We start from the raw sequence: 24,011 nt of genomic DNA, 5'->3' as shown, positions 1-24,011 counted from the left end.
TGTGCCTTGACCGTGAAGCTACAGCAGACCGAGTAACTCCTTGCTCGAGCCAGTGACCTTGGGTCCAAGCTGGTGAGCCTTGCTCAAACCAGATGAGCCCGTGCTCAAGCTGGTGACCTCAGGGTTTCGAACCTAGGTCCTCCACATCCCAGTTCAACGCTCTATCTGCTGCGCCACCGCCTGATCGGGCCAAGTTCCTTAACTTCTTTGGGTCTCCGTTTTCTCACCCATGGGATAAAGACGGTCATCGTAGCCCCAGCCTCATATCGTGATGTTCAATGTAGTTAATGCTTGTAAAGCCAACAGCAACCGTGTCCGGCAGAACCCGGGCACCGTGCAGGCATGCCTCCCTTCACACAGCAGGAGAGCCCCGGAATATAGGACAGCTGGTTGAATTCAGCTCTGAAGGCTGCTCAGTAAAGTCCTATGTGCCGCGGGGGACGGTGGGGGAACAGAGCTGGGCAGAGATGCCAGAACCTAATGCTGGCTCCTTCTGCAGTTTGGTCTCCGGGTTAGGTTGATGTTTAGGTAGGGGACCCTAGGGAACCAGGACAGAAGGAAGGACAGTGCTCCCCACCCCCACCCCCACCCAGGCCAACAGGTGAACAGAGGCAGCAGCCAGAACATTCTCACTCAACACTCGTAACCAGGGAGCCTCCATCCAGGCTTTACACCAGGGTAAATTCTCCAGACACCTGCTGTTTCTTTCTAGCCTGTCCCCAGATGAGGCCTGAACTCTCTGCTGACGTTGACATGACCTCAAGTTCACTCCTGACCTGATTAGTGTGATGTCCATTTCGTTGCTCTAGTGGGTACTTACATATACTATTTTGTATTTCCTTTTCATTAGTTTCCCACTGGATTCCAGGGACTGGTGGTTTATATACTTGCAATTCTCAAAGTCTACAGGAGTCTTACTTTTTGTTAATTTTTGTTGTTTTGGGTTTTGGTTTTTTTTGGCTGTTTGTTGGATCCTACTTTGGAGCATGTGGGTCTTATTAAAGTTTTCATTCTATTAAGTTGTGTTGCTAGAAATAACTTTGTATTTTTGCTTTTTCATATATTTTCTAGGAAACATTTAGTGAATCCCTGCCATGTGCCAGGCACTGTGCCAATGAATAGAGCAGTCCCTGCACTCAAGAAACTTACACTTTAACTAAAGGGAGAGGGACAAAGCAGACGCCACAGCACGGTGTGGCAAGCACTCGCACTCCGCAGGGCGACTGCGAACGGAGTGGGACCACAGGGGGGCGCTAACCAGCCCAGAGAGAACAGCTCTGAGTACAGACACACTGCCAGTGTATTCAATCCAGTGAATCTGAGCAAAATTTTCTTTCATTTAGTCATTTCAGTGAGTATGCTTTTCATTTCTAGATTTGTTCAATTCCTTTTCAGATATCCCTGTTCTTTTTTCCGTGTCCTTTTTCTTTTTTTTCTTAGTATGATACTTTCTACCCTTTATCTTTGCCTTCATTTGAAAACTACATCGTCTCCCTTAAAGTTTCTTTGAGATTGCTCTATTATATAAAGTTCCCAGGAGTCGTACATTTCCTGGTTAGCCCACTCGTTTTCATGATGTAATGTGTTTTGAGTGGTTTGTAATTTTTTTCATCTTGAAGCTTTTTCCTTTCTCTCGGTGCTCCTAGGAGCCCTGGGTTGCTAACTATAGCCATAGGGCTGTTTACATTGGTTCTGTTTGGTTTCCTAGGGGTCTGCCTGCCTTCACTGACCTCTTTTTAATTTTCTTGGCTTAGAGAAATTATTCAATCGCTTCAAACAATTAACTGAACATTTACCATATGTCTATTGCCATATCTGGTGCTGTGGAAGATACAAAATAGTGCAAGATTAGGTAGCCACCTTACATGGAACCGCTGTCTGAAAAGACCAAATATGCACAAAAAAATCAGGCGGCCATGTCAGGCAAAGTAAATGAAAGGGCTAACAGTGCACCCACAGTCAAGGTCAGACGGAAAAACAGACAGCTGGGGGAAACGGGGAGGAAAGCCCAGAGGAGGAAAAGGCTTGTGTGACGAAGTTTCAGACTCTGAGGTCTGGGTGGAGAGGTAGCGTGCTGCTCTAACATTAGCGGAGGCCGCTGATAAACTTCTCTTTAAGGCCCCCGCTGAGAAAGCTAAATCAGAATCCAGGCAAAAGGAAGTCGTGCAAAGCACTCCTGGGGCAGGAGGTAGGTCTGATCAAAGTTTTATGTTTGAAGGAAAAAAACGCAGTCACTTGAAAAAGCTGGCAGGCTTTGCAGTGATTTCGACCAGAACAAATCTGGGTTAGGGAAGCCAGAGTCCAGGAGATGGGAGGGAGGGAGGTAGACTAGGAGGATTTGAATGTGGAAGGTGTATATAGAGTATTTGTCGGGGTTGCAGGGGGGAGGTGGTTTTTAAAGAGGTAAGTCAGGAAGGGAGATGAGAAGGGCAGACAGCAAGAAACCTGGGCTAAATGGTCAGAAGGCAGGTAACTATTCTAAAGAACTGTCTCACTACAAACACAGGGTCAGTCCAGCAAAGGGGCCAGGTCCCCCACTGCGGTGTTCTACAGACTCTGGATTACCCGACTCCTTTCCGTTTAAACAGAAACTTTTACTAGCACCTTCACAACTAGCAGGGCACTGTTCTGGGCGTCATTGCAGGGAAGGGCATGTTTATCAATGGGAACAGGGCACTAGCTGTAATAAATCCAGTAGGTCCTCACTTAACCCTGCAACAAAACTGATTTTACCAAAGGGTAATTGATATAAACAGGAGAAACAGGAGGTAGGTTCCTTTTTTTTTTGTATTTTTCTGAAGCTGGAAACGGGGAGGCAGTCAGACACTCCCGCATGCGCCCGACCGGGATCCACCCAGCACGCCCACCAGGGGGCGATGCTCTGCCTATCCGGGGCATCACTCTGTCACGGCCAGAGCCATTCTAGCGCCTGAGAGGCCAAGGAGCCATCCCCAGCGCCCGGGCCATCTTTTGCTCCAATGGAGCCTCGGCTGCGGGAGGGGAAGAGAGAGACAGAAAGGAAGGAGAGGGGGAGGGGTGGAGAAGCAGATGGGCGCTTCTCCTGTGTGCCCTGGCCGGGAATCGAACCCGGGACTTCCGCACGCCAGGCTGACGCTCTACCACTGAGCCAACCACTGAGCCAACCGGCCAGGGCCAGGAGGTAGGTTCCTATGCATCTCACCAACGTTATAACATAACGAGCAAAAAAGAAATGGAACAAAATGTAATTAGAGGAGCAGCTGTATCTCCCTCCCCGGCAAGGTGCAAAACACCTTAAAATGTGTCTGGGCACAAAATCGATTTTAGGGCCAGTTATTTCACTTTTATTAACTCAAGATTAGAGTATGGTCACCTAGCAGGCACAGTGACTGCGTGTGCTCATATTGAACGACTGATTAGACCCCCGGATCTAGCGAGGGAGCCGGGCCAAGTGCTGCAGAGCACAGCGTTCTCTAACCGTGGGCGCTAAGGGAGGTTCGCGAAGGCTCCGGTGCAAAGGAGGGGCGAGGCGACTGGACCCAGTGTGCCGGGGAAGGTAAAGGGGTAAAACGCGGCTGGAGACCGCAGAGGCGCCGTCCTGCAGCAGAAGGCCTCGCGGGCCGCTCTGCCCGGGACCAGGGCTGCCAAGGGGCGGGCACAGAACTGCAGAGAAAACTCCCGAAGCCCGAAGGGGCCTTAGGAACGCCGCAGACCATATTTGGGGCGCCCGGCTCCCAGAGCCGCGGAGCCCCGCCCTGCCGCTCTCTGGGGCTCTCCCCGGAGCGCCCAGGCCAGCGGAGGTCTCCACAGGCCCGGAGCCCACGCCCCGGGCCGCCAGTGCCCACTGACCCTCCGCCTGCGCCCCAGTGTGGCGCCAGGACCCGACTCTGTCCGGGTAATACCTCCAGCACGTACCACGCAGCCCGCCACCCGCGCTCCCCCGCGGCCCGGCCCCGCCCCCTGACGCCAACGAGGGGCGGGGCGTCTCCCGTCACGTGACGGGGAGTGACCTCGCCGCCCGGCGTCATGGGGGCCTGGGACCCGGAAGTGGCGCCCTGGGCTCGCGGCGGTGCCGCGGGGATGGCGGGAGCGGGAGCAGGAGCCGGAGCTCGTGGCGGAGCGGCGGCGGGGGTCGAGGCTCGGGCGCGCGACCCGCCGCCCGCGCACCGCGCACAACCGCGCCACCCTCGTCCTGCAGCGCAGCCCTCGGCCCGCAGGATGGACGGCGCGTCGGGGGGCTTGGGCTCCGGGGACAACGCCCCGACCACCGAGGCTCTTTTCGTGGCGCTGGGCGCTGGCGTGACCGCGCTCAGCCATCCGCTACTCTACGTGAAGCTGCTTATCCAGGTCGGGGCGCGGGGGCGCCGTAGGGAGGTGGGGGGCTCTTGTGAAGGTGACAGGCCTCGATCCGGTCGGATTGGGATGGGGGGGAGTCGATGGCGACGGATTCGGGGAGAGGCGGGGACCGAGGCTTGGGTGGGCCGAGGGAATGGGAGAGGTAGAAGGCGAGGAGGGGTCTGGGGGTGCTGGGTGCAGGCAGGAGTTTGGGGGTGCGGGAGATGGGGCGAAGGGGTCGGAGCGACAGGTTTGGCAGAGGATGGACGGAACAAGGCGATTTAGGGGCGCCAGGAGAGGGCGATGGGGTCGAGAGCCCGGTTTCGGGGATGAAGGAGTGGAGGCGATGAACTTGAGAAATAGGAAGGAAAGGGCTTCATTCTGGGGGGAGTCGAACAACAGGACTGGGGGAGGGGCGGGAAGTTTTGGCGGACGTGCGGGGAGGGGGAGTGGGGGGCCGAGGCACAGTATTCGGGAGCTGAGCACACATTTAGGGGAGAGGGGAGCGGGAGCTGTGGGTTTGGTAGGGATGGATTTAAAGCGCATGGCGAGACAAAGGACGGGGGGGCCAGGGCCCAAAATTGAGCAGAGGAGGGAAGGACCGCAGACTCGAGGGAGGAAGGGACGACGGGGCCGTGGAATTAGCGATGACGGAATTGAGGGGGAGCGGGCGCAGGCAGAGGATTGAGCCGGGGAGAGCTTTCGGACAGCAGGAGATGGGGGGCGCCGGGTCTGTTGGTGACGACGGATTTGGTGGGAGGAGGAGACGAGGTGACGCGTTTGAGGGCGGAGGGCAACAGATAGGGCGACGCAATGGATGAGGGGGGGAGTGGCGTTTTGCCTGGAGAGGCGAGCGAGGAAGAGGTTTTTTGGGGGTTAAGGGATGACGCATTTGGAGGAGAAAATGGAAGTCCTGTGGGGGTGGGGAAATGGGAATCACAGTCCTTCTATTTTGGGGGGGCGCGGGAAGGGGTTGGAAGTATTGGGATTAAGCAGAAGGGGTAGATGGGACCTAAGGTGACAGGATAGAGAGGGACTGGCAGAAACTGAGGCCGAGGCAGGGACGTCTCTGGAATGGTGCCCTGCAGGGTGCACTGGGTATGTTGGAGGCAGCCAGCAATGCTTACAGATGAAGTAGGCTGCTTGAGAAAGGGAGAGATTGAGTTGGAAGGGGGAGGTGGAGGTGGAGGTTGAGGAATGCGGTTGTCAGGATTAGGTTAGGGTGGCTGAGGTGGGCACTGTTTAGATGGGGGTGGTTCAGGCCTGGATTGATTACTGAATGTCCCAGTTAGGAGGAGTGAGCCGTAGGAGGTAACAATTGAGGTGGAGACCCAACCAACATTTGAGGTTCAATTTGAGTTGAGGCGACTGGGTGTCTGATTTACTGTCTTTATAATAGTGCTGGCGGAGTGAGAGGTGCCATGGCAAAAGAGGGACTTGAATGGGAGTAGTTGGAATCTGAGGAATGGGGCACTAGATTTCTTGGGTTTGACCAGGAATGGGACAAGCAATGAGGAGAGTCAAGTCAGGGACCTGACTAGACTGACTGGGACTGAGGTATGGAAATGGTCGATGGGGGAAGGTCCAGACTGTTATTTAGTTGTGACTTAGGAGTGAGGGCTGCTTTACTTACAGAATTAGGGTTGTATTTACAGCAGTGGAGATTACAGGTGTGAGAGAGAAATTGGTACGTGGGGTGCGAAGTAAGGGTGCTGGGAGCTGAGTGTTTTTGGCTCAGTCGATGGGTGAGGGCTGGGATTCTAGGGGCAGATGGGAGGGCCCGTGGAGTATAGGAATAGGAGGCTCCCTGTGAAGAAAGTGGGAAGTGGCTTCATCATTTGGACCATCGTTGATTTGGTTTACAGGTTTGAGAAGAAAATTGAAATAGGAGTGATTCGAAGAGAGAATTGGGAATGAGGGAGAATCGGGAATTAGGGGATGAAGAGAGACTAGTGGGGAGAACTGATGGTGTGGGGGGTAAGGATGGGTGAGCCCAGCTGGGTGACAAGTGGCCTATCCGATTTGAACTCAGCTGGTGCTGAGTAACATATTTTAGGGTGGAATCTTAATGGGTATAGCTTGAGAATCAGTAACATGCTGCAGAAATGCAGCTGTGAAGTTAGTGTTGGGGGGGAGTGAGCAGGACTGGGGTGGCAGATTCAAGGTTGTCCAGGTTAGGTGAATGAGAATGTGCTGCCTCCGGTCAGGGCTCCGGGGATGCTGGGTTTCAGGATTTGGAGACTTAAGCGTGATGGACTGGCTCTGCCAGGATCGGACACAGCAACAGCTTTGGGCTCCGTTAGTCGATTTGAGGATGAAATTGGGTGGTACGACTTGGGCCCAAATAATGGAAACTCGAGGGCAAGGAGAATAGGGGCGAGATATGGCCAGTGTGCCTCTGATAACCGGGGTGGAAGTTAGGAACTCAGACTCAGCAGATTTGGGAGCTGTGGGGGCATAGCAGGAAGGGACACAGTGGGTTTAGGAGGGAAATTGGAACCAGTGGGACTCCCATATTGTTATGACCAGACTGAACTAGAGCAGAAGGGCAGTAGCTCAGACGTGGAGAAGGGGCAGAGAACGTTGCCTGTATAGGAGAACAGAACAGAAACAAAAGTCGGAACCGTGCAGCCTTTTTTTTTAACCCAGAAGAGGGAAGGTCTAGAAGGGGAGGGCTAACTGCTGGGGTCAGGAGCCTCGTCCCTCTTCTCCACCACCCCCCATAGAATTTTTTAAAACAAAGTCCTCATCCAGAGGGGGTTCTTCATTTACTGTTAGTAACCTGTCATGTAGGTGAGAATCACATAAACTTTCAGAAACCCTAAGGCGAAGAAAAAGCGAGTTGAGCCAGGAGAGCCCTAAAGCACCCCCGAGTCCAGTTTAGGGGGAGCTGCCCCATCCTTCCCTTCTGCTTTCCACATGCAGGAGTCCATGCTCTGGGTCATGGGCTTAGCTGTCCTGCTTTGGGGGACAGGGCTGCTGTCCCAGCCCCCTGTCAAGGCACCCCACTTAAGTGCTGGTCTCCTAGCCACCTTGCCTACTGCCTGGCAGCGGTCTCTGTCACTATTGGCAGTTAACTAATGGCCGCACCCCTCAGAAAGACCCCGCCTCTTCACGGGGTCGGGCTCTGTCCTCCACCCACCCATGAGTTGAAGAGGTATGATCAGCGTCGCACAGCAAGAGTGACCACAGAAACACAGGGACATTCCATCACAGGGACAAGGGTGGTGGAGATGAGAACACAGTCTAGCGGTTGGGTCAGGAGCAGCTGGGACTTAAAGGAACAGTTTGCTCTGCCTGGGGGTGGGAGGAACAGATTGGTTAGCGTCTTCTGTGGGTGTGGTGAGAAACGTGAGTTGTGGGATGAACTTGGGACCAGGCTGCTTGGAGCTGGGCTGTCTGAAGTTTGGGGCTGAAACGTGTGTGTGTGTGTGTGTGTGTGTGTGTGTGTGTGTGTGTGTTGGTGTTGCCACATTTAGGATTGAGACTAGACTGTAGTTTTTAACCCGGAGATGAGAGTTAACTGAGATTTATCCTGACGTGAGCATGGGATTTGAAGTGTATAAAAACAGGATGGGGGTTGGGGCTTCTGCCCTGGGAGTATGGGGAATCTGAAGGTGACTTGGATTGTGGTCGGAGTAGTGTCTGGGCCTAGACTGCTCTGTTCATTGGGAGATTCTGTGATGCCGATGGTTATAGACACCGATGAAATTTCTTGTATATTTTCTTGTATGTTTTGATGGAGAAAACATCAACAGGAACAGCATTAGAATTTCTGGCAAAAGAATTAGAGGCCTGGGAAGGTGAGAAGCAGTGAGACTGAATCAGCAGGAGAATCTGACCTTCCTTTTGTGTTTGTTGATTCCGAAGGTGGGTCATGAGCCGATGCCCCCCACCATTGGGACCAATGTGCTGGGGAGGAAGGTCCTTTATCTGCCAAGCTTCTTCACCTATGGTGAGTGCGTCTGTGGTAGGAAAGCGGGGAGCATCAGATGGGGAGCAGGCCCCGCCGGCCGTGGGGCCCCTGGGGAACATGTGGGCAACGTGGCATGGAGGAGGGGACCCAACAGTGTGGCCAGAGGCAGCAGGATGTTGGAACAATACACCTTTGGTCAGCTCCTCCGCCTGCAGCTGTCAGTCCAGGCAGGGGGTGGGGGCATACAGGTGCCGAGGGAGGGGCTGGACAGGACACTGGCCTCTGTCATCCCTGCCCCCGGGTTGTGCCTGGAATGGGAGCGGGGAGGTCTTTTCGGCTTCTGAGCACCCCAGCCCTGTTACCAGCTCCTCTGCTTTCCTGCTACCCCAGCCGAGGCCTCCTGGAACCTCCTGGGCTCCTTACCTTCTTCCTTCCTCTTCTTTTTCTGGCGTTCCCCAGGCCTGGTGTCAGCTCAGTCTGGCATCCCCACCTGTTGAGTATAGACTAGTCCAGAGGTCTCAAACTCGCGGCCCACGGGCCGCATGCGGCCCGCCGAACAATTTTTTGCAGCCCGCAGACTAATCCACGAACTACAGTTTCTGGTCGTTTTGTGACACTGAAAAGTGTTGCATAACAGTTGCCTTTTGTAGACCTAGTGCGGCCCACCGAACGGCTGTGATCTTGCTCTGTGGCCCACATGCTGAGTTGAGTTTGAGACCCCTGGACTAGTCCGTGGTGAGTTGTGGCTTCGCCCCTGGTGTGCCCCGACCAGCTGTGTGAGCGTGGGCAGGCCGCTTAACTGCCGGGGCCCCCACTCCTCTGCAGGGTAGCATCAGCCCGCCCTTCGTGCACCTGCGCCCCTCCAAGCAGCTCTGCATGGCGGGAGGTCGCGCTGCCCGATGGGAAGCCCAACACTAGAGCTTGCCTGATGCCAGCCAAGCTCACCTGGCTGCCTCGACAGCCCATCCCCTGGCCCGTGGGTGCCAGCTGCCTAAGGTCTTCTCAAGTCTACTATCACTGTCCCCTCCCAACCCCCTCCCAGTCCCCAGCCTCATGGGGTGACCACGATCAGGACTTTCTGTAAAGGTGTCCTTGTTGTCTGTGGTCACTGCCAGCCTGAACCCCTCACGCCTCCCCCACCTCAGCTCTTACCTGTTTGGTAAGAATGTTCTCTGAAAATCTTCCTTTCTACTGGATAACTTGGGGCTTCCCCTCCTGTCCCCTTTTTGTCGCTTCATACACTGTTGGCAGACTGTGATGTCCTGTGTCTCTCTGTCTTGCCACCGTGTTGAGTGCAGTCTCAGGCCAGGCAGAACATGGCACTTTGTGGCAAAATGTGTTCATGTTGGTTTTTACTTAAAGGTGGTGAGTGCGGCGGAGGAGGGTCAGAATTAGGAAGGCACCCCGCGGAGGCCAGTGAGGCCAGTCGCCCACAGTGGAACTGTGGGAAGCGGGGAGTGGGGGTGCGGGCTGCCAGTCCCTCCCCCTCTGAGGAGGCTTCCCTGCTCAGCGTGTTCCAGACGTGTGGGGGACTCGGTAGAACCTGACCAGTCTGTTCACATCACAGTCATTCCCGAAAGGGCTCAGGTCGAGGGGTCTTGACTCACTTCACTGCCTCTTGCAAAGATGAGCAGAGTTCTGAGGTGCTCCCCCCCCCCCCAGTTTACATAATGTTGTTTCAGTCCAGCTGTTGTAGCAGCTGCCGGCTGGGTATCTCCAGACGTCATACCTCTCCTCTGGGGAGAGGAGTGGCTGTCTGGATGTGCAGAGCCCCTCTGGCCAGCAGCTCCTCCTCCCTGCGTCGTGGTGAAGGTGCACTCAGAGGAACTCCTGGGAGGGGACGCAGAGAGCCTGCAGGGAGGGGCCCGAACCGCCTCTGTCTGCCCCCCCCCCCATCTGTTCCAGCCTCCCTTGTTCTTCCTTCATCTCCGAGGCCTTACCTCCTCTCACTGGTGGGCAGGTCGGCCAGAGGAGGTTAAGTGTCTTGCTGGAGATCACACTGTACCTAGCCTAGATCTCCCTTTTACTGACGGGTGCTCCCTCCCCTCAAATAAACCTTCCTTCTTCCTACTGGAGCTCCCCTCCCCCAAAAGAACCCTTCCTTCTGCCTGTTCACTCTCACCTCATCATGTTGTCCAGTGTCCTTCCCTCTTACTCCTCTCTTCCCAGCCCCACCCATATTAGGAAGCCAAGTGTGCAGGTAGCAGGTGCTCTGGGGCGCAGTGACAGCCAGCCATAGCGGTGACATTGGGTTGCTGGGTTGGCGGACATGTTGCAGAGAGAAAGGCCTGCCGTGCTGGTTCCTGCCACTGTGCGGCGCTGGAGAACCGCCGTCGTGGGTTTGAGGGGAGCTCATTGTTTCACAGAATGTTCTGCCAGTCTCCAAGTATGCAGCTTTATAAGATTACGTCGTCTTTTTGAACGTAGTTTAAAAGTTGATAATAAAAAAACAAAACATTAAAAAAGCGATCCTTTCAAAGACCCTCATGAAAGACACTGGCTCGTAGGGAGGGTCTAGCTTCTCTGACTGCTTACAATATTTTCTGTAAAATAGGTCATTGGCACCTCTCTTTTGGTTACTTCTCCACTTGCATTCTGTCCCCCTAACACATACCTACACATCTTGTTTAATAAGTGCCAGCAGGTGCCAGGTGGGATCTTGGGCGGAGCAGAGTGACAGGGTGGGGACCCAGTCTCTGGCTTCGTGGGGACCCTCTTGAGCCTTTCTTCTGGGAGCCCTTCCTCTTCCTCTTGTCCCCTTCGGTTGCAAACTTATCATTGCCTACGGACACGACCTTCTCCCCTCTTTTCTTTGCCCCGAGAACAACACTTTCTACGAACTCAGAAGGCTTTCAGCTGCAGCACTGCCGCGGCTGCGTTGAGGAGCTACCGCAGGGCTTGCCGAGTAGATCTCAAAGCCAGAGAGAGGAGACATGAACTTGCGCGTCAGCAGTGTGTGTGGAAGGCTGTTACACAAAGGAACGGGCGAGAGAGGAATTAGGGTGGGGCCTGATTGCTTCCAGGGTCCTGGACAGATGCTCCCCTCCGTGACCAGAGGGACATGTACTGAGGGACAGGGGCGAACGTGACTCAGGAGCAGGCGTCTGGGCTGGGTGTGACCCACCACCTCTACCTCCTTGCAGCCAAGTACATTGTGCAAGTGGACGGGAAGATCGGGCTGTTCCGAGGCCTGAGCCCCCGGCTGATGTCCAATGCCCTCTCCACTGTGACCCGGGGCAGCATGAAGAAGGTGAGCCCTGGCTGGAGTCATCAGCTATGGCCAAGGTCCCCTGAGCTCCCTGCCACCCTGGAGGCACCATGGTGAAGGTCCCCTGAGCTCTCTGCCACCAGAGGCACCACGTCCAAGGGCCCCTGAGCTCCCTGCCACCCCGGAGGCACCATGGTGAAGGTCCCCTGAGCTCCTGCCACCAGAGGCACCATGGCGAAGGGCCCCTGAGCTCCCTGCCACCCCAGAGGCACCATGGCGAAGGTCCCCTGAGCTCCCTGTGACCCCAGAGGCACCGCGGCCAGGGGCCCCTGAGCTCCCTGTGACCCCAAAGGCACCGCGGCCAAGGGCCCCTGAGCTCCCTATGACCCCAGAGGCACCGCGGCCAAGGGCCCCTGAGCTCCCTGTGACCCCAGAGGCACCGCGGCCAGGGGCCCCTGAGCTCCCTGTGACCCCAGAGGCACCACGGCCAGGGGCCCCTGAGCTCCCTGTGACCCCAGAGGCACCGCGGCCAAGGGCCCCTGAGCTCCTGCCACCAGAGGCGGCCATGTGCACTGATCCTGCTGCCCCGTTCCCAGACTGGTTGGGCCTCCACCCGGCATGTACCGTAGCCTGGCTCCAAACCCAGGTGCCCAGAGCTGAGGCTCCTTGATTGGGAGGTTTCTTGCTCACAGTCCCCTGCCCCCCACAGCTCTGCCACCTGGCCAGGCCTTTCCTGCCCCGGGCTGCGGCCTGGCGTCCCCTGCGGCCAGCCCAGCTGTAGGTCACTGCGGAGAAAGTTGTAGGAGCTGCTTCCTGCCGTCTCTGCCCGTGAGTACGTTTGCTCATGGCCCTCCTTTGTTTCTGTGTCCCAGGTCTTCCCTCCAGATGAGATCGAGCAGGTTTCCAACAAGGATGACATGAAGACTTCCCTGAGGAAAGTGGTGAAGGAGGTGGGTGTTGGGGTGGGGGTACCCTCACCACGGAGCCGGGCCCTCGTGCCTGCATGGGAGGGGCCCCTTGGAAAGAGCCCCAGTGTGGGCACTGCAGGGGTCCCGGGAAGCCTTTAGCTGCTCTGGGTCTGGCAGCATTCCTGGTGAGACGGTGGAGGGTGGGCGACAGGGGGGCCATCTGAGGTAGACTGACCCAACTTGGGCTGTGGGATCTCAGGCTGTCCCCCTGTGAGCTCTTAGCTCCCCGGAAGTGCCGGAGACAGGCCTGACCCCGTGTCCCTCTGCTCTCGTGCAGACCTCCTACGAGATGATGATGCAGTGCGTGTCCCGGATGCTGGCCCACCCCCTGCACGGTGAGCTGGCCTGGAGACTGCTGCTCGGCCGTGGGGAGGCCCTTGCGGGCTGTAGCTGGGAAGTGGCCGCGGCTGGGGGTACTCCATTGCAACCCCACTCGGGAGAGATTGGCCAGGAGTCCTGCCCAGAGGGAGCGGGGCTCTTCCTGGGTGGAAGCAGTGGGGTACTGTGCACGTGGGGTGTAGCGGGGCAGCCCAGAGGCCCCACCCAGCTCTCTGACTCGGGCCACGTGGTCCAGCGGGCACCCCACCGGGCTGTCCGGGGCTTTGTGTGTTTGCATCATGTCACCTGTGTGTGTTTTCTCTTTCTCAGTCATCTCAATGCGCTGCATGGTTCAGTTTGTGGGACGGGAGGCCAAGTACAGGTGGGTAATTCCTGGGACTGATAGGCTTGGCCTCATCGCCATTCAGAGTCTGCCAGGACAGGCCACGCTGGGCCTGTCACTGTCCCCTTCTGCCATAGTTCTCGTGCTGACTGCAGAGGAAGGTGGGGGTGGCTTCCGCAGTCTGTGTCCAGGAGCGTTTTCTTGGTGTGTGGTCTGGGCTGCCTGGGACGCGCCTGGGGGTCCTGCGGAGGGGTGAGTGGGCTTGGAGTAGGCCTGGGTGAGGAGCCCTGGACCTCTAGGTTGTGCCTTAACGACTTCTCCTGCCATCACAGCATGTGGCTTACAGCTCTTGTCCTCCGTCCACTTGAGTGGTTTACCAGACACCTAGCCACCTGCACAGGGTGCTGTGGGTAATAGGTTGGTTGGCACAGCCATGCCCTCTGGCAGTTGTGCCCTCCCTGCCCCTCTGAGGCTCCGTCCACGACAGGAGCAGAATCGTAGGGGCATGTGACAGGAAGACAGGCCTGTTACCTTCCTCTCTTAAGATTCTCATTTCCTGGGGTCCATTGTTCTTTGCAGCTTCCTGGGGGCCCCTGGCCCAGGAAGCCCTGCTGCTGTGGGCCCCATTTGGGCTCACTAATGGGAAATCAGTCCGTTCCGGACTGAAATGTGAACTTGGTAGGCGGGACCAGGAGTGCCGAGTCAATTGAGAAGTCAGGTCGTGGGGCGTGGCGGGGCTTGGTGTCCCTGACCAACGCAAGCCAGGCCTTTGGCTCCCGGCGTCTCTCCTTGGCCGCCCCTGCACGTAGGCTTTGCAGAGCCTCATGTAGGACAGCCCTGGGCATGGCGAGGCACAGGGCACAGAGGTTGCTCTTGAGTCTCCTTTGCATTTCACACCTAGGAGCCCCTCCTCTGGTCTCCTCCAGGCGGTAGTGACCAGGACGATCGTCCGCCATCTTGCTGGGGAGGGTCAGATGCCGTTTCCCAGGCTGCACTTGAGTGGGCTGACCCCAGGGCCTTCTGCTGCAGGGCCCCGCACTACTCCCCTACCCCCAGGAAGGCGACTCTCCCCGCTTACCGCACCTGCTCTCACTCTGGCGGGCATGCAGGCCTCTCGGCTGAAAGGCGGTTCAGCCAGAGCTAAGCACTAGGCCCAGGCGGGAGAAGTGCCCATCATGGTGCAGAGCCCCGCTGGCAGGTTTACTCCTGAATTCCAGCCCACAGACAATAGTGGTTGCAGCTGCTAGGGTTCTGCCCAGGTGGTGGGGCGTCCCCAGGCTCCGGGAACTGGGTGAGTGTCCCCTCAGCCCAGTGAGCTCTCTAGTCTTACCGGGTTCGGCCTGGTGTCAGAGTCTTCTCTGCTGTCCCAGCCAGGGCTGGGGGGGTGGGGTGGGCTTCTCCCTGTCCTCTGGTGACCTCTGTCCCTGCCTTGCTCTCTTCATAGCGGCGTGCTGAGCTCCATTGGGAAGATTTTCAAAGAGGAGGGGCTGCTGGGTTTCTTCGTGTACGTGAGTTTGTACCCCCCAAGCTGGCCGTGGCATGGCTCAGACAGGCTCAGTCTGCACTCTGGCCGCAGCTGCTGGCCGTAGACCCACCGCAGCCCCGCCCGCCTGCGTGGCTGCACTCTCGACCTGATTGAGAGACGGTACCGTGTGTCCAGGACTGGCTGGACTGACCCCACCCTAGGCCCCATCTGCCCGCCCCAGGGCTGGGGGTGGGCCCACGGCAGGGCATGCGCCTGGGCACGTTGTTGTCCCTGGTTTCACTGCTGAGAGAGGACGGAGAGTCTGGCGTGACTGAGGGTCAAACACTGACAGCGCCCAGGCTGACCCAGCAGGTGGGTTCCGTCTGGCAGCTTTCTGGCAGATGAGTCTTCACGTTGCACATGGACGGTACTCCACATGACCGTGTCTCTGCCTTCCCTGAGAAGTCAGAAGGCCGGCCCGCCGGGCCTGTGTTTGTGTGGAGCCCCTGTCAGCGGGCACGTGGTCTCCCGGGGCACAGACCACCGGCCTTGTACGGTGTCTCACACCCGCCTTACTTCACCTGTGAGGAAAACACACCAACAGCTGTCCTGACAGAATAATCCACGAACGGAACCCAAAAGCCAGGCCTGACGAGTGTCGTTTGTCCTGCCTGTTTAAGGTCTAGGCAGTGACGTATGTATATATATACTAAATGTGGGCCCTCTGTTGGCTTATATTGTGGTTTTTATAGTCGGCCAGGTGTTTTTATTTCTGGTCTCTTTTTTAAATGACTGTGTGTGTGTGTGTGTGTGTGTCATCAGGAGCTGATTTTTGCCCCCAGGGACATGGGTGTGTCTTGAGACATCTTTTGGTTCTCGCAGCTGGCATCTAATGGGCAGAGGCCAGGGGAGCTGCTACCCACCCTGCAGGGCAGGGGTCAGCCCCACAGCAGGGAATCACTCGGCCCTCCATGTCGGTAGTGCCAGAGTCGATGGACCTCGATTCACGCACACGCACACATGCCTATGTGCACACAGGCTTGTGTATCTACACGTATGTGTAAGTGTCTGCCCGTGTGCCTGCCACAGCAGACTTCAAAACACTGCAGCACTGCCTCTGGCAGTTTTCACACTCGGGTAGGTTTATTCTGGTGTGTGGCTGGGGTCTCTTTTTCTTCACGTGTTTGTGGAGAGGCGATACATATAGGTGTTGCAGTGCTCAGAAAGCACTGTGGCTGTGTGTGGGCATCGGTCCGAGCACGAGTGGAGGCCGCAGGATCAGAGATGGCATTGGCCCTGAGATACGGCCCCTGTTTGCTGAGGCTTCTGGCCTCAGGCAGGGGTCTGAAGAAATGTCTGTCTGTGGTCTGTTGGCCAGTTCAGAGCTTGGAAATGTAACGGTCAGTTCATCGGAAAGAAACGTCTAAAAAAAAGAAATTGTAGGTTCATTTTAACATCCCTCATAACATAGATGTGTTGTATATATTTTTTTGAATTTTTAAAATGTTTTGAAATGAGCTTTTTAAAATTTAAAAATCATAATTCTTCCTTTCCCAAGAGGTAGCCGTTCTTCTGGAGGTCTTTCCAAGTCCTTCCGTATCTAAACAAGTAAACAAGCACATTGAAACCAGGGCCTGGCCTGGGGTGGCACAGTGGGTCGGGTGTCGACCTGGAACGCTGAGGTCGCCGGTTTGAAACCCTGGGCTTGCCCGGTCAAGGCACATACAACAAGTAAGCAATGAGCCACTGAAATGAAGCAACTGAGTTGATACTTCTCACTCCTCACCCTCTTTCTCCTCTGTAAAACCAATAAATGAAATCTTTTTTTTTTTTTTTTTTTTATTTTTTACAGAGACAGAGAGAGAGTCAGAGAGAGGGATAGACAGGGACAGACAGACAGGAACGGAGAGATGAGAAGCATCAATCATTAGTTTTTAGTTGTGACACCTTAGTTGTTCATTGATTGCTTTCTCATATGTGCCTTGACCATGGGCCTTCAGCAGACCGAGTAACCCCTTGCTTGAGCCAGCAACCCTGGGTCCAAGCTGGTGAGCTTTTGCTCAAACCAGATGAGCCCACGCTCAAGCTGGCGACCTTGGGGTCTCGAACCTGGGTCCTTCCACATCCCAGTCCAACGCTCTATCCACTGCGCCACCGCCTGGTCAGGCAATAAATGAAATCTTTAAGAAAAAAAACACACTACAAGTAGACACAGGCTGCTGCTCTCAGTCTGGCCTGTTGACCTCAGTACTGTATCTTAGGGGAACTGCCCGTATCTGTTTACAGAGCTGTTTATCACAGAGGCCGTCACTTGAATAAAAGTCAGTCCTCCTCGCCTGACCTGTGATGGCGCAGTGGATAAAGCGTCAACCTGGAAACGCTGAGGTTGCCGGTTTGAAACCCTGAGCTTGCCTGGTCAAGGCACATATGGGAGTTGATGCTTCCTGCTCCTCCCCCCTTTCTCTCTCTCTCCCCCCTCTCTATAATGAATAAATAAAATCTTTTAAAAAAAATCCATGTAAAACTCTAAAAAAATAAAAGTCAGTCCTCCTCGTAAGAGCTCGCGTGGAATGTCTTTATTGGAACATTCCACGAGGACAGCAGATGCCTGAGCAGTGTTTTGGAGAGTTGATGTAAAGAGGCTGGAGGAAACCACCAGCTGCGGGCTCTGTCCGTGTCGGCCTTGGAAACCCTGGGTTTAGCGAGTCACACGTCTTGAGGCCTGGCTTCCCTGGTTTGGTTTGAAAACCGCTTGTGACACTCTTAAAAGCATTCTGTGGTGTCAGATGTAGCACGCAGCCCTGTAGAAAGGAACGCGGCCTCCCTGGTGTGGACGCGCTGGCCCGCGTGGCCCAGTGGGCTCCGACCTCAGGTGTCGGTTGTGCTGAAATTCGGAACATGGAACACCGGCCTGCGTCCTGGGGGTGAGGCCCCCAGGAAATGCTCTCCCCCTCCGCAGCTCATCTCTGCTCACCTTGTTTTTTTAGCGGCTTAATTCCTCACCTCCTGGGAGATGTGGTTTTCTTGTGGGGCTGTAACCTGCTGGCCCACTTCATCAATGCCTACCTGGTGGATGACAGCGTGAGTGACACCCCAGGGGGGCTGGGAAACGACCAGAATCCAGGTTCCCAGGTTTGTTGGAACAAGGACTCGTCCATCTTTCTGTGTACTACTGCCCAGGGTCTGGGGCAGACTGGAGGACTCTGGGATTCTGAGCACCAGTCCCGAGGGCTAGAGAGGGATGGGGGGGTGGCCTGAGAAGGGACCTGTGGCTGTCCCCGGGCAGCCTGCCTCCAGACGGGAGACCGGCAGGGGCTTACGGAATGCCCATCCTGGGCAGAGCTGTAGAGATGAGACGGCTCTCACTCAGCCTATCTAAGGCTGGTTGGGGTCATGACCCAGGAGGGAGCAGGAAACAGGAGATAGACTGGCTGACAATAGCCCTCAAACCCTTTTGTGAACTTGATGACACTTGATCCTGACACCACCCCAGCTGTGGAGGGAGCCGGGCAGGTACACATCTGTCTCACAGAGAAATTGAGACACGGAGGCTGAAGGGCTGTCAGGCCCTGGGCTGGGACTCAGCAGGGCTGGGACTAGGTCTTCTCCTGCGTTGACCAGGGCGTGCTACCCTCCATGAGGTTTTCCGAGTCAGCTAGGAAGCGTCCTGCCCAGGAGCACGCCGCTGTTTTGTTAGCCCTGGCCTGCACAGCCCGCTGTGTGCAGACCTCCGCGGCTTGGGTCAGGGCGGGGAGGCCTTGGTCCTTCTAAAGTGTACCGCTGGAGCAAGGCCTTCAGGACCTGGACTGATGGTTCTGCCTGAGCCCAGATGAGAGTAGGGGAGCAGTGATGGGATGGCCAGCCCAGGAAGGAAGGGGAGGGTTAGGGACCCGTGTGTCGGAGTCACAGGGAAGGGGGAGTGTCAGTCTACCCGTGTCTGTGTCTGGGTGGTCTCTGTGTGCGCGTGCACCTGTCTGTCTGGGCGGTCTGTCTGGGCGCACGCTTACCTGTCTGTGGCTGGAGAGCCCCGCCCGCGCTGAGTCTGCTCAGGGAAACTCCCCCATCTGACTTGGGTGGGTGAGTCTTACCGGCCTTTCACTGAGCAGTTTCAAGTGGCTGTGCAGAGACCAGTTCCTGTCTGCAGTTACAGAAGCCATGGCTCTGCCCTTTCTCAGGCGCCTCGTGGGGCTGAGGGGGGCTGGTGTCCCATCTCACAGGGCCAGGCTGGGACAGCTGGGGTACCTTGGAGTGTGGGGTATCCCACAGCTGATTGGTTTTTCTCCAGTCTGGGTAGGCAGGTGTGGACCAGAGGGGCTTCACTTCATGTCACCAACAATAGCCATCAGTAGCCTCACTGAAGTGTTTCAGTGCCTTTCTGTGTGTGGCTTCGAGGCTAAGATGAAGCTGCCACTCAGGGCTGAGCAGGCCTGCACCCAGAGTTGGAGGGCAGAGGGATAGGTAGTCCCCTTTCCTGGGCGAAGGCGGCTTTGGGGGCTGGGGCCTGCAAGGGGCGGGGGCTGGGGGCGGGGAGGCAGGAATCCCAGGCTGCTGCTCCCGTTTGCTCTAGCACTAGGATTCTGTGCCTGGTGGTTTAGGTGGCCGTCTGTCTTTCTTCAGTAAGCATTTACTGAGAGCACTGGGGGCCAGGGCTTGGACAGGGATCAAGGCAGACCCCGGCCAAGTGCTCGGGGCTCACGCCCGGGGTTAGCAGGTCGGCACCCAGGGACATAGAAGTCCCCTCCGCCTGGCTGCTGCACTTCTGCCTCCAGGATCCCCCGGCTCTGCTGCGAGGCCGTGGAAGCTGCTGGCAGGCCCCGGAAGGAACCTAGTGTGTGCAGTGGTGTGAGGCCAGGCTGGGGGACGGGGTGAGGGGCCACAGACCAGGCAGCAGAGGGGATGCCTGTGTCCCGAGGGGCCTGCGGCCAACCAGTCTCCTTTCTGTCTCTTCAGTTCAGCCAGGCCCTGGCTATCCGGAGCTACACCAAATTTGTGATGGGGGTAAGTCAAGCCAGCTGTCCTTCCCACCACCCTGCGGGCCTGGGTGGGCAGGCCAGCCGGAGTGGGGGGTGTTGGCTCAGGGCGTCCCCGTGCCGTGAGCCCAGGGCGGGGCTGGTGAGGGGTCACTGACACTCAGGTCTCCCGGGTTTCAGATTGCAGTGAGCATGCTGACCTACCCCTTCCTGCTGGTCGGTGATCTCATGGCTGTGAACAACTGTGGGTAGGTGTGTGCCCCACACCAGGCCCTCTGCCCAGGCAGCTGGGCAGAGCCAGCTGGGAGCCCGTGCAGCGTTCTGCCCTTGCCATCTGGGCTGTGTGGGTTCATTGTGCTTGGCACCTTGGCTTCCTCGGGGGTTGGGAGGACTCTGGTTCAGGGTGTGGGTGGTGGCAGCTCCCTCCCTCCTCTCCTTGGTTGATCACCTCCCATGCTCTGGGGGTCTGACGTGTGCCCCTTTCCTGGCAGGCTGCAGGCTGGGCTCCCTCCCTACTCCCCGGTGTTCAAATCCTGGATCCACTGCTGGAAGTACCTGAGTGTGCAGGTGAGCAGGTCCCGAGGAGCGGAGGTTTCCCGTTCCTACACCTCGAGCAGATGCAGTGGTTCTGTGGGCACTTCACTGCATGGGGAGATGAGAGGTTTTCATGGAATTCAGTGATGTGAGTCAGGACAAAGAGAATATAGGCTTGGTTTAAGGCAGTTAAGTTAGGAAGGGTTTGAGATAGTTAGAGCTGAGTTTACTTAAAAATTTACATCAGCCTGACCAGGCGGTGGCACAGTGGATAGAGCGTCAGACTGGGATGCGGAGAACCCAGGTTCAAGACCCTGAGGTTGCCAGCTTGAGTGTGGGTTCATCTGGTTCGAGCAAGGCTCACCAGCTTGGACCCAAGGTCGCTGGCTCGAGCAAGGGGTCACTCGGTCTGCTGAAGGCCCACAGTCAAGGCACATATGAGAAAGCAATCAATGAACAACTAAGGTGTTGCAATGAAAAACTGATGATTGATGCCTCTCATCTCTCTCTGTTCCTGTCTGTCCCTATCTATCCTTTTCTCTGACTCTCTCTCTGTCTCTGTAGGGAAAAAAAAATTACATCAGAAACATTCCTTCTTTCTTTCTTTTTTTTTTTTGTATTTTTTTTCTGAAATGAGAAGCAGGGAGGCAGAGAGACAGACTCCCACATGCACCTACTGGGATCCACCCGGCATGTCCACCAGGGGGCGATGCTCTGCCCATCTGGGGCGTTGCTCTGTTGCAACCAGAGCCATTCTAGCGCCTGAGGCAGAGGCCACGGAGCCATCCCCAGCACCTGGGCCAACTTTGCTTCAGTGGAGCCTTGGCTGCGGGAGGGGAAGAGAGAGAGAAGAAGGAGAGGGGGAGGGGTGGAGAAGCAGATGGATGCTTCTCCTGTGTGCCCTGGCCGGGAATCGAACCCGGGACTTCCACACGCCAGGCCGACGCTCTACCGCTGAGCCAGGCAGCCAGGACCATCCCTTTTTCATTTAAAGGCGATTAGAACAGGAATGAGGGAGTCATGAGGAGGTGGGGAAGCCCAAGAACGGTTCACACCTGAGCAGCAGGGCCAGAAATGGAGCCATGGGGTTGAGACAGCTCCCGCCAGGCAGCTGGTGTGCTGGAGGCACCTTGCTCTGGGGCACCCTGGTGCCCAGGAGAGCCTGAGAGTTGCGCTGGTCCTCATGGTGAGCCTTGTGGAAGGGCTGGAACTGGGGTTTTGTGTTCTATGCCAAAGCACCTTCCTGCTGGTCAGAGACCTTGGGCCCAGAGGTCAGGGCTTCTAGTGCCCAGGGCAGATCCTTGCCCCTTCCTGTCTCTCTGATTCACCACGTGAACCGGGCTGTGGCCTGCGGAGCAGCCCGCGCACCGACTGGTCTTGGGGTAAGAGGAGGACGGATAGGGGCCAGGGGGGCAAGAGACAGGCGCAGTTCTTCCCAGCTACTCCGGCCGGTTCTCCGCGCTCACATCCTGTGGGCGTGGGAGGAGTCCCAGACCCTTGGACTCTGTGGGGGGTGCCTACTAAGTGGCCCATCGACACTGGCCATCCTGTGGCGTGAGGTGAACCACATCAGTGCAGGGCAGATTGTGACCTTCCCTTTGGGAATGCAGGCCAAGGCCTTCCACAGGGCTCTCAGCCGCTGGACCCTTGCACCCGCACTGGCCTTGCTCTGGGCAGGGTGGGAGAGCTGGCCTGCCTGCTCACTGCCCCGACGGTCCCTTCCATCCCAGGGCCAGCTCTTCCGCGGCTCCAGCCTTCTCTTCCGCCGGGTGTCCTCAGGATCATGCTTTGCCCTCGAGTAGCCCAAGCCACCGACACGCTATCTCTCCTGGCCGCTGCAGGGAGGCCTGGTCCTCTCGGCTCCTGTGAGGTGACTCCTACCCAGCAGTACCTAGATGTGCCCCAGCCCAGCTGGGCGCTCTGTCCGATTGCCATGTGTCTGTCCGGAAGCAGGGGCTGGAGGAGGGTGAGGCTGCACCCGGTGATTGTCACCTGTTAGATCTGGGGATGGTGGGTGGGCTGGGGATTGGGACAGGACCCCCTTCACACATCTGTCAAGCCTGCCTGTGCGGGGCCAGGAATGGCCTGGGGCAGCCCAGGTTGGATGGGAAACGGGTCATGGTGTTCTTTCCCCCCACCCCACCTGGTGGGCAGCTCTGCCCCTGCAGCTCAGCTGGGAGCTGCTCTCCTGCTGTAAATAGGGCGCCCCCATCCCACGAGGCCCCCCACGTCCAGGCCCTTGCGGGAAGCTAGCGCTGGTGCTGCTACGTTTTCCACAACACTACTTTCTGATACGAAGGCAGCACCTTCTGAATGGGAATCATGTGACCACTCAGAATGTGCCCCCCCAACTGCTCAGCTGGCTGTGGTGACGCCGCGTGCGCAGGGTCTGGTTGCCTGTGCGGCTGTGGACACCCAGAAGCTGGCAGATCATAGTCTCTAGTCCTACCCTGTTTAAACGTTCCTGATGAGATTGACCCTCCCTCCCTCAAATAAATGTACTAGTGGTGATTTGGACTTTTGTGGGGAACCTCTTTCTGGGAGCTTGCAGACTGGCGTCCTTCTCAGTCCCTGTGCTGTGAGGGGGGAGGCCCGCAGAGCTACCGGGCTGGGGGGGGGGGTTGGTTGTGTGTCAGCCTGGGGGCTGGGGGACAAGGAGATGCTGGGCGGTTTTCTGAATCAGACCAGGCCAGGATGCCACCAGTTCACAGCTAGCTGGTGCATAGGCCTGTCACCAGGGAAACAGTCCCTTTAAAAGCTTCCCAGCTTCAGAAAATGTTCCACTCAAACCCCTGTCATCTCCACACCATTTGTGGATGGCATCTGTGGTTTTTACTGAGTCATTTGGTATAGTGGTCATGTGGTCACAGCAGCAGGAGCTGACGTGGGCCCCGTGGAAGCACCAAGCCCTGCCATCTCTCAGAGCGGCCGAGCGCCCCTCCCTTCGCTCCTGTCCCGTGCCAGGGTCTGTAAGCAGGCAGAGCTGACCACGGGACGTCCTGGCCTGGAAGCCCCTGCTGGCGTTTGCATGCCCGCGGAGGTCCATCTGCGCTCCTCAGTGTTCCTTTGCCCTTGCTCCACATTGCCGTCTGCTGACTGGGCACGGGCCTCGCGGGCTCGGCCGGCTCTCCCCCACGGGTGGCCCAGATGCTTTTGCAGCCTTGGGTTTCCCCAGTGGTTTCGTAACAGGAGGCTCTAGAGCAGTGCACTCCAGATCCTTGTTCCCCAAGAACACAGGGGGCCTCAGCGGGTGTCCTGTACATGTACATCGGCTGAGGCCACTGAGCTCCTGTCCTCGCTTCAGGTAGCTCAAGCAGCAGCCAGGGGGGCACAGGGCTGGGTGAGCGGGCCAGGCCTTGCCAGCACCATCTCTGGGGAGGGTAGGCCCTTCGAGGCAAGGCGCCCCGTGCCATACTGCCTTTCTCCAGCCCCACGTTGCTGCCCCACCGCTGGCCTCTGTTGGGGCACCTTCTCTTCCTGTTGCTCCACATTCAAGTCCTGTTGGTGCACTGACTGCTTCCCACGGTCCCCAGACTGAGAGGCACTTGCACCTCGGGCCCTGCGCTAAGCTGGCTGGAGGGCCCTCCCTCTGACATTCGGAGGGGCCCTGTGGAGGGAAGAGTGGCTGTGATGGGCTCGGGGAGTTCCCCAAGGAGAGCCACTGCTGTTCCCAGCTCATACTCCAGGACTTCGACTTTCTGGGGCTGTACTGCATTTCCCAGGCTGTCTTCCACACCCAGAAATGGCTAGAAGTGACTTTGGTGCTCTACACAGAGTCCAGGTTTTATCCCTACCTTCTAAAGCAAGTTTCCAGTTCAGTACTCAGCCACGTGCATTGTGCATGTTAAACACTCCCTTTGTTCCCTGGTCTCAGCCTTTGAGGCCTGAGGCCTCACCAGCCCTCTGAGCACCTGGCACGTTCCCTGCCAGGCTGAGACACTAGGATGACAAGGTCCACGTCGGAGAGAGGATGTT

General features: G+C 57.0%; 1 protein-coding gene and 1 non-coding gene across 3 annotated transcripts; both read left to right on the top strand.

Annotated features, from left to right (window-relative positions):
- Positions 1-3,984: 3,984 nt before the first annotated feature.
- Positions 3,985-22,553, top strand: MTCH1 (mitochondrial carrier 1). 2 transcript variants are annotated; one of them, XM_066238117.1, is made up of 12 exons: positions 3,985-4,326; positions 8,185-8,269; positions 11,374-11,480; positions 12,311-12,388; positions 12,684-12,741; positions 13,055-13,106; positions 14,512-14,571; positions 17,520-17,613; positions 19,483-19,530; positions 19,683-19,750; positions 19,994-20,069; positions 21,767-22,553. In XM_066238117.1, exons 1-12 carry the CDS (start codon positions 4,006-4,008, stop codon positions 21,836-21,838), a joined length of 1,119 nt encoding a protein of 372 aa, XP_066094214.1. In that variant the 5' UTR covers positions 3,985-4,005; the 3' UTR covers positions 21,839-22,553. The 2 variants fall into 2 exon arrangements, with proteins under 2 accessions (XP_066094214.1, XP_066094205.1); XM_066238108.1 differs by having other exon boundaries at positions 17,520-17,664.
- Positions 15,823-15,957, top strand: LOC136321230 (small nucleolar RNA SNORA2/SNORA34 family). Its single transcript, XR_010728507.1, has one exon. It is a non-coding gene; the product is annotated as a small nucleolar RNA SNORA2/SNORA34 family (small nucleolar RNA).
- Positions 22,554-24,011: the final 1,458 nt, after the last annotated feature.

This window comes from Saccopteryx bilineata, chromosome 1 (assembly GCF_036850765.1).
Source record: "Saccopteryx bilineata isolate mSacBil1 chromosome 1, mSacBil1_pri_phased_curated, whole genome shotgun sequence".
Lineage (NCBI taxonomy): Eukaryota > Metazoa > Chordata > Mammalia > Chiroptera > Emballonuridae > Saccopteryx > Saccopteryx bilineata.
The sequence above is the reverse complement of the archived record's forward strand: the minus strand, read 5'-3'. Positions and strand labels throughout refer to the sequence as shown.

Bases quoted from the DNA above. Each gene is read 5' to 3' on its own strand.
- MTCH1 (XM_066238108.1), top strand. From the start codon at position 4,006: ATGGGGGCCTGGGACCCGGAAGTGGCGCCCTGGGCTCGCGGCGGTGCC. The intron at 11,481-12,310 runs GTGAGCCCTGGC...TCTGTGTCCCAG, and splicing joins CCCGGGGCAGCATGAAGAAG to GTCTTCCCTCCAGATGAGAT. The intron at 12,742-13,054 runs GTGAGCTGGCCT...TCTCTTTCTCAG, and splicing joins GCTGGCCCACCCCCTGCACG to TCATCTCAATGCGCTGCATG.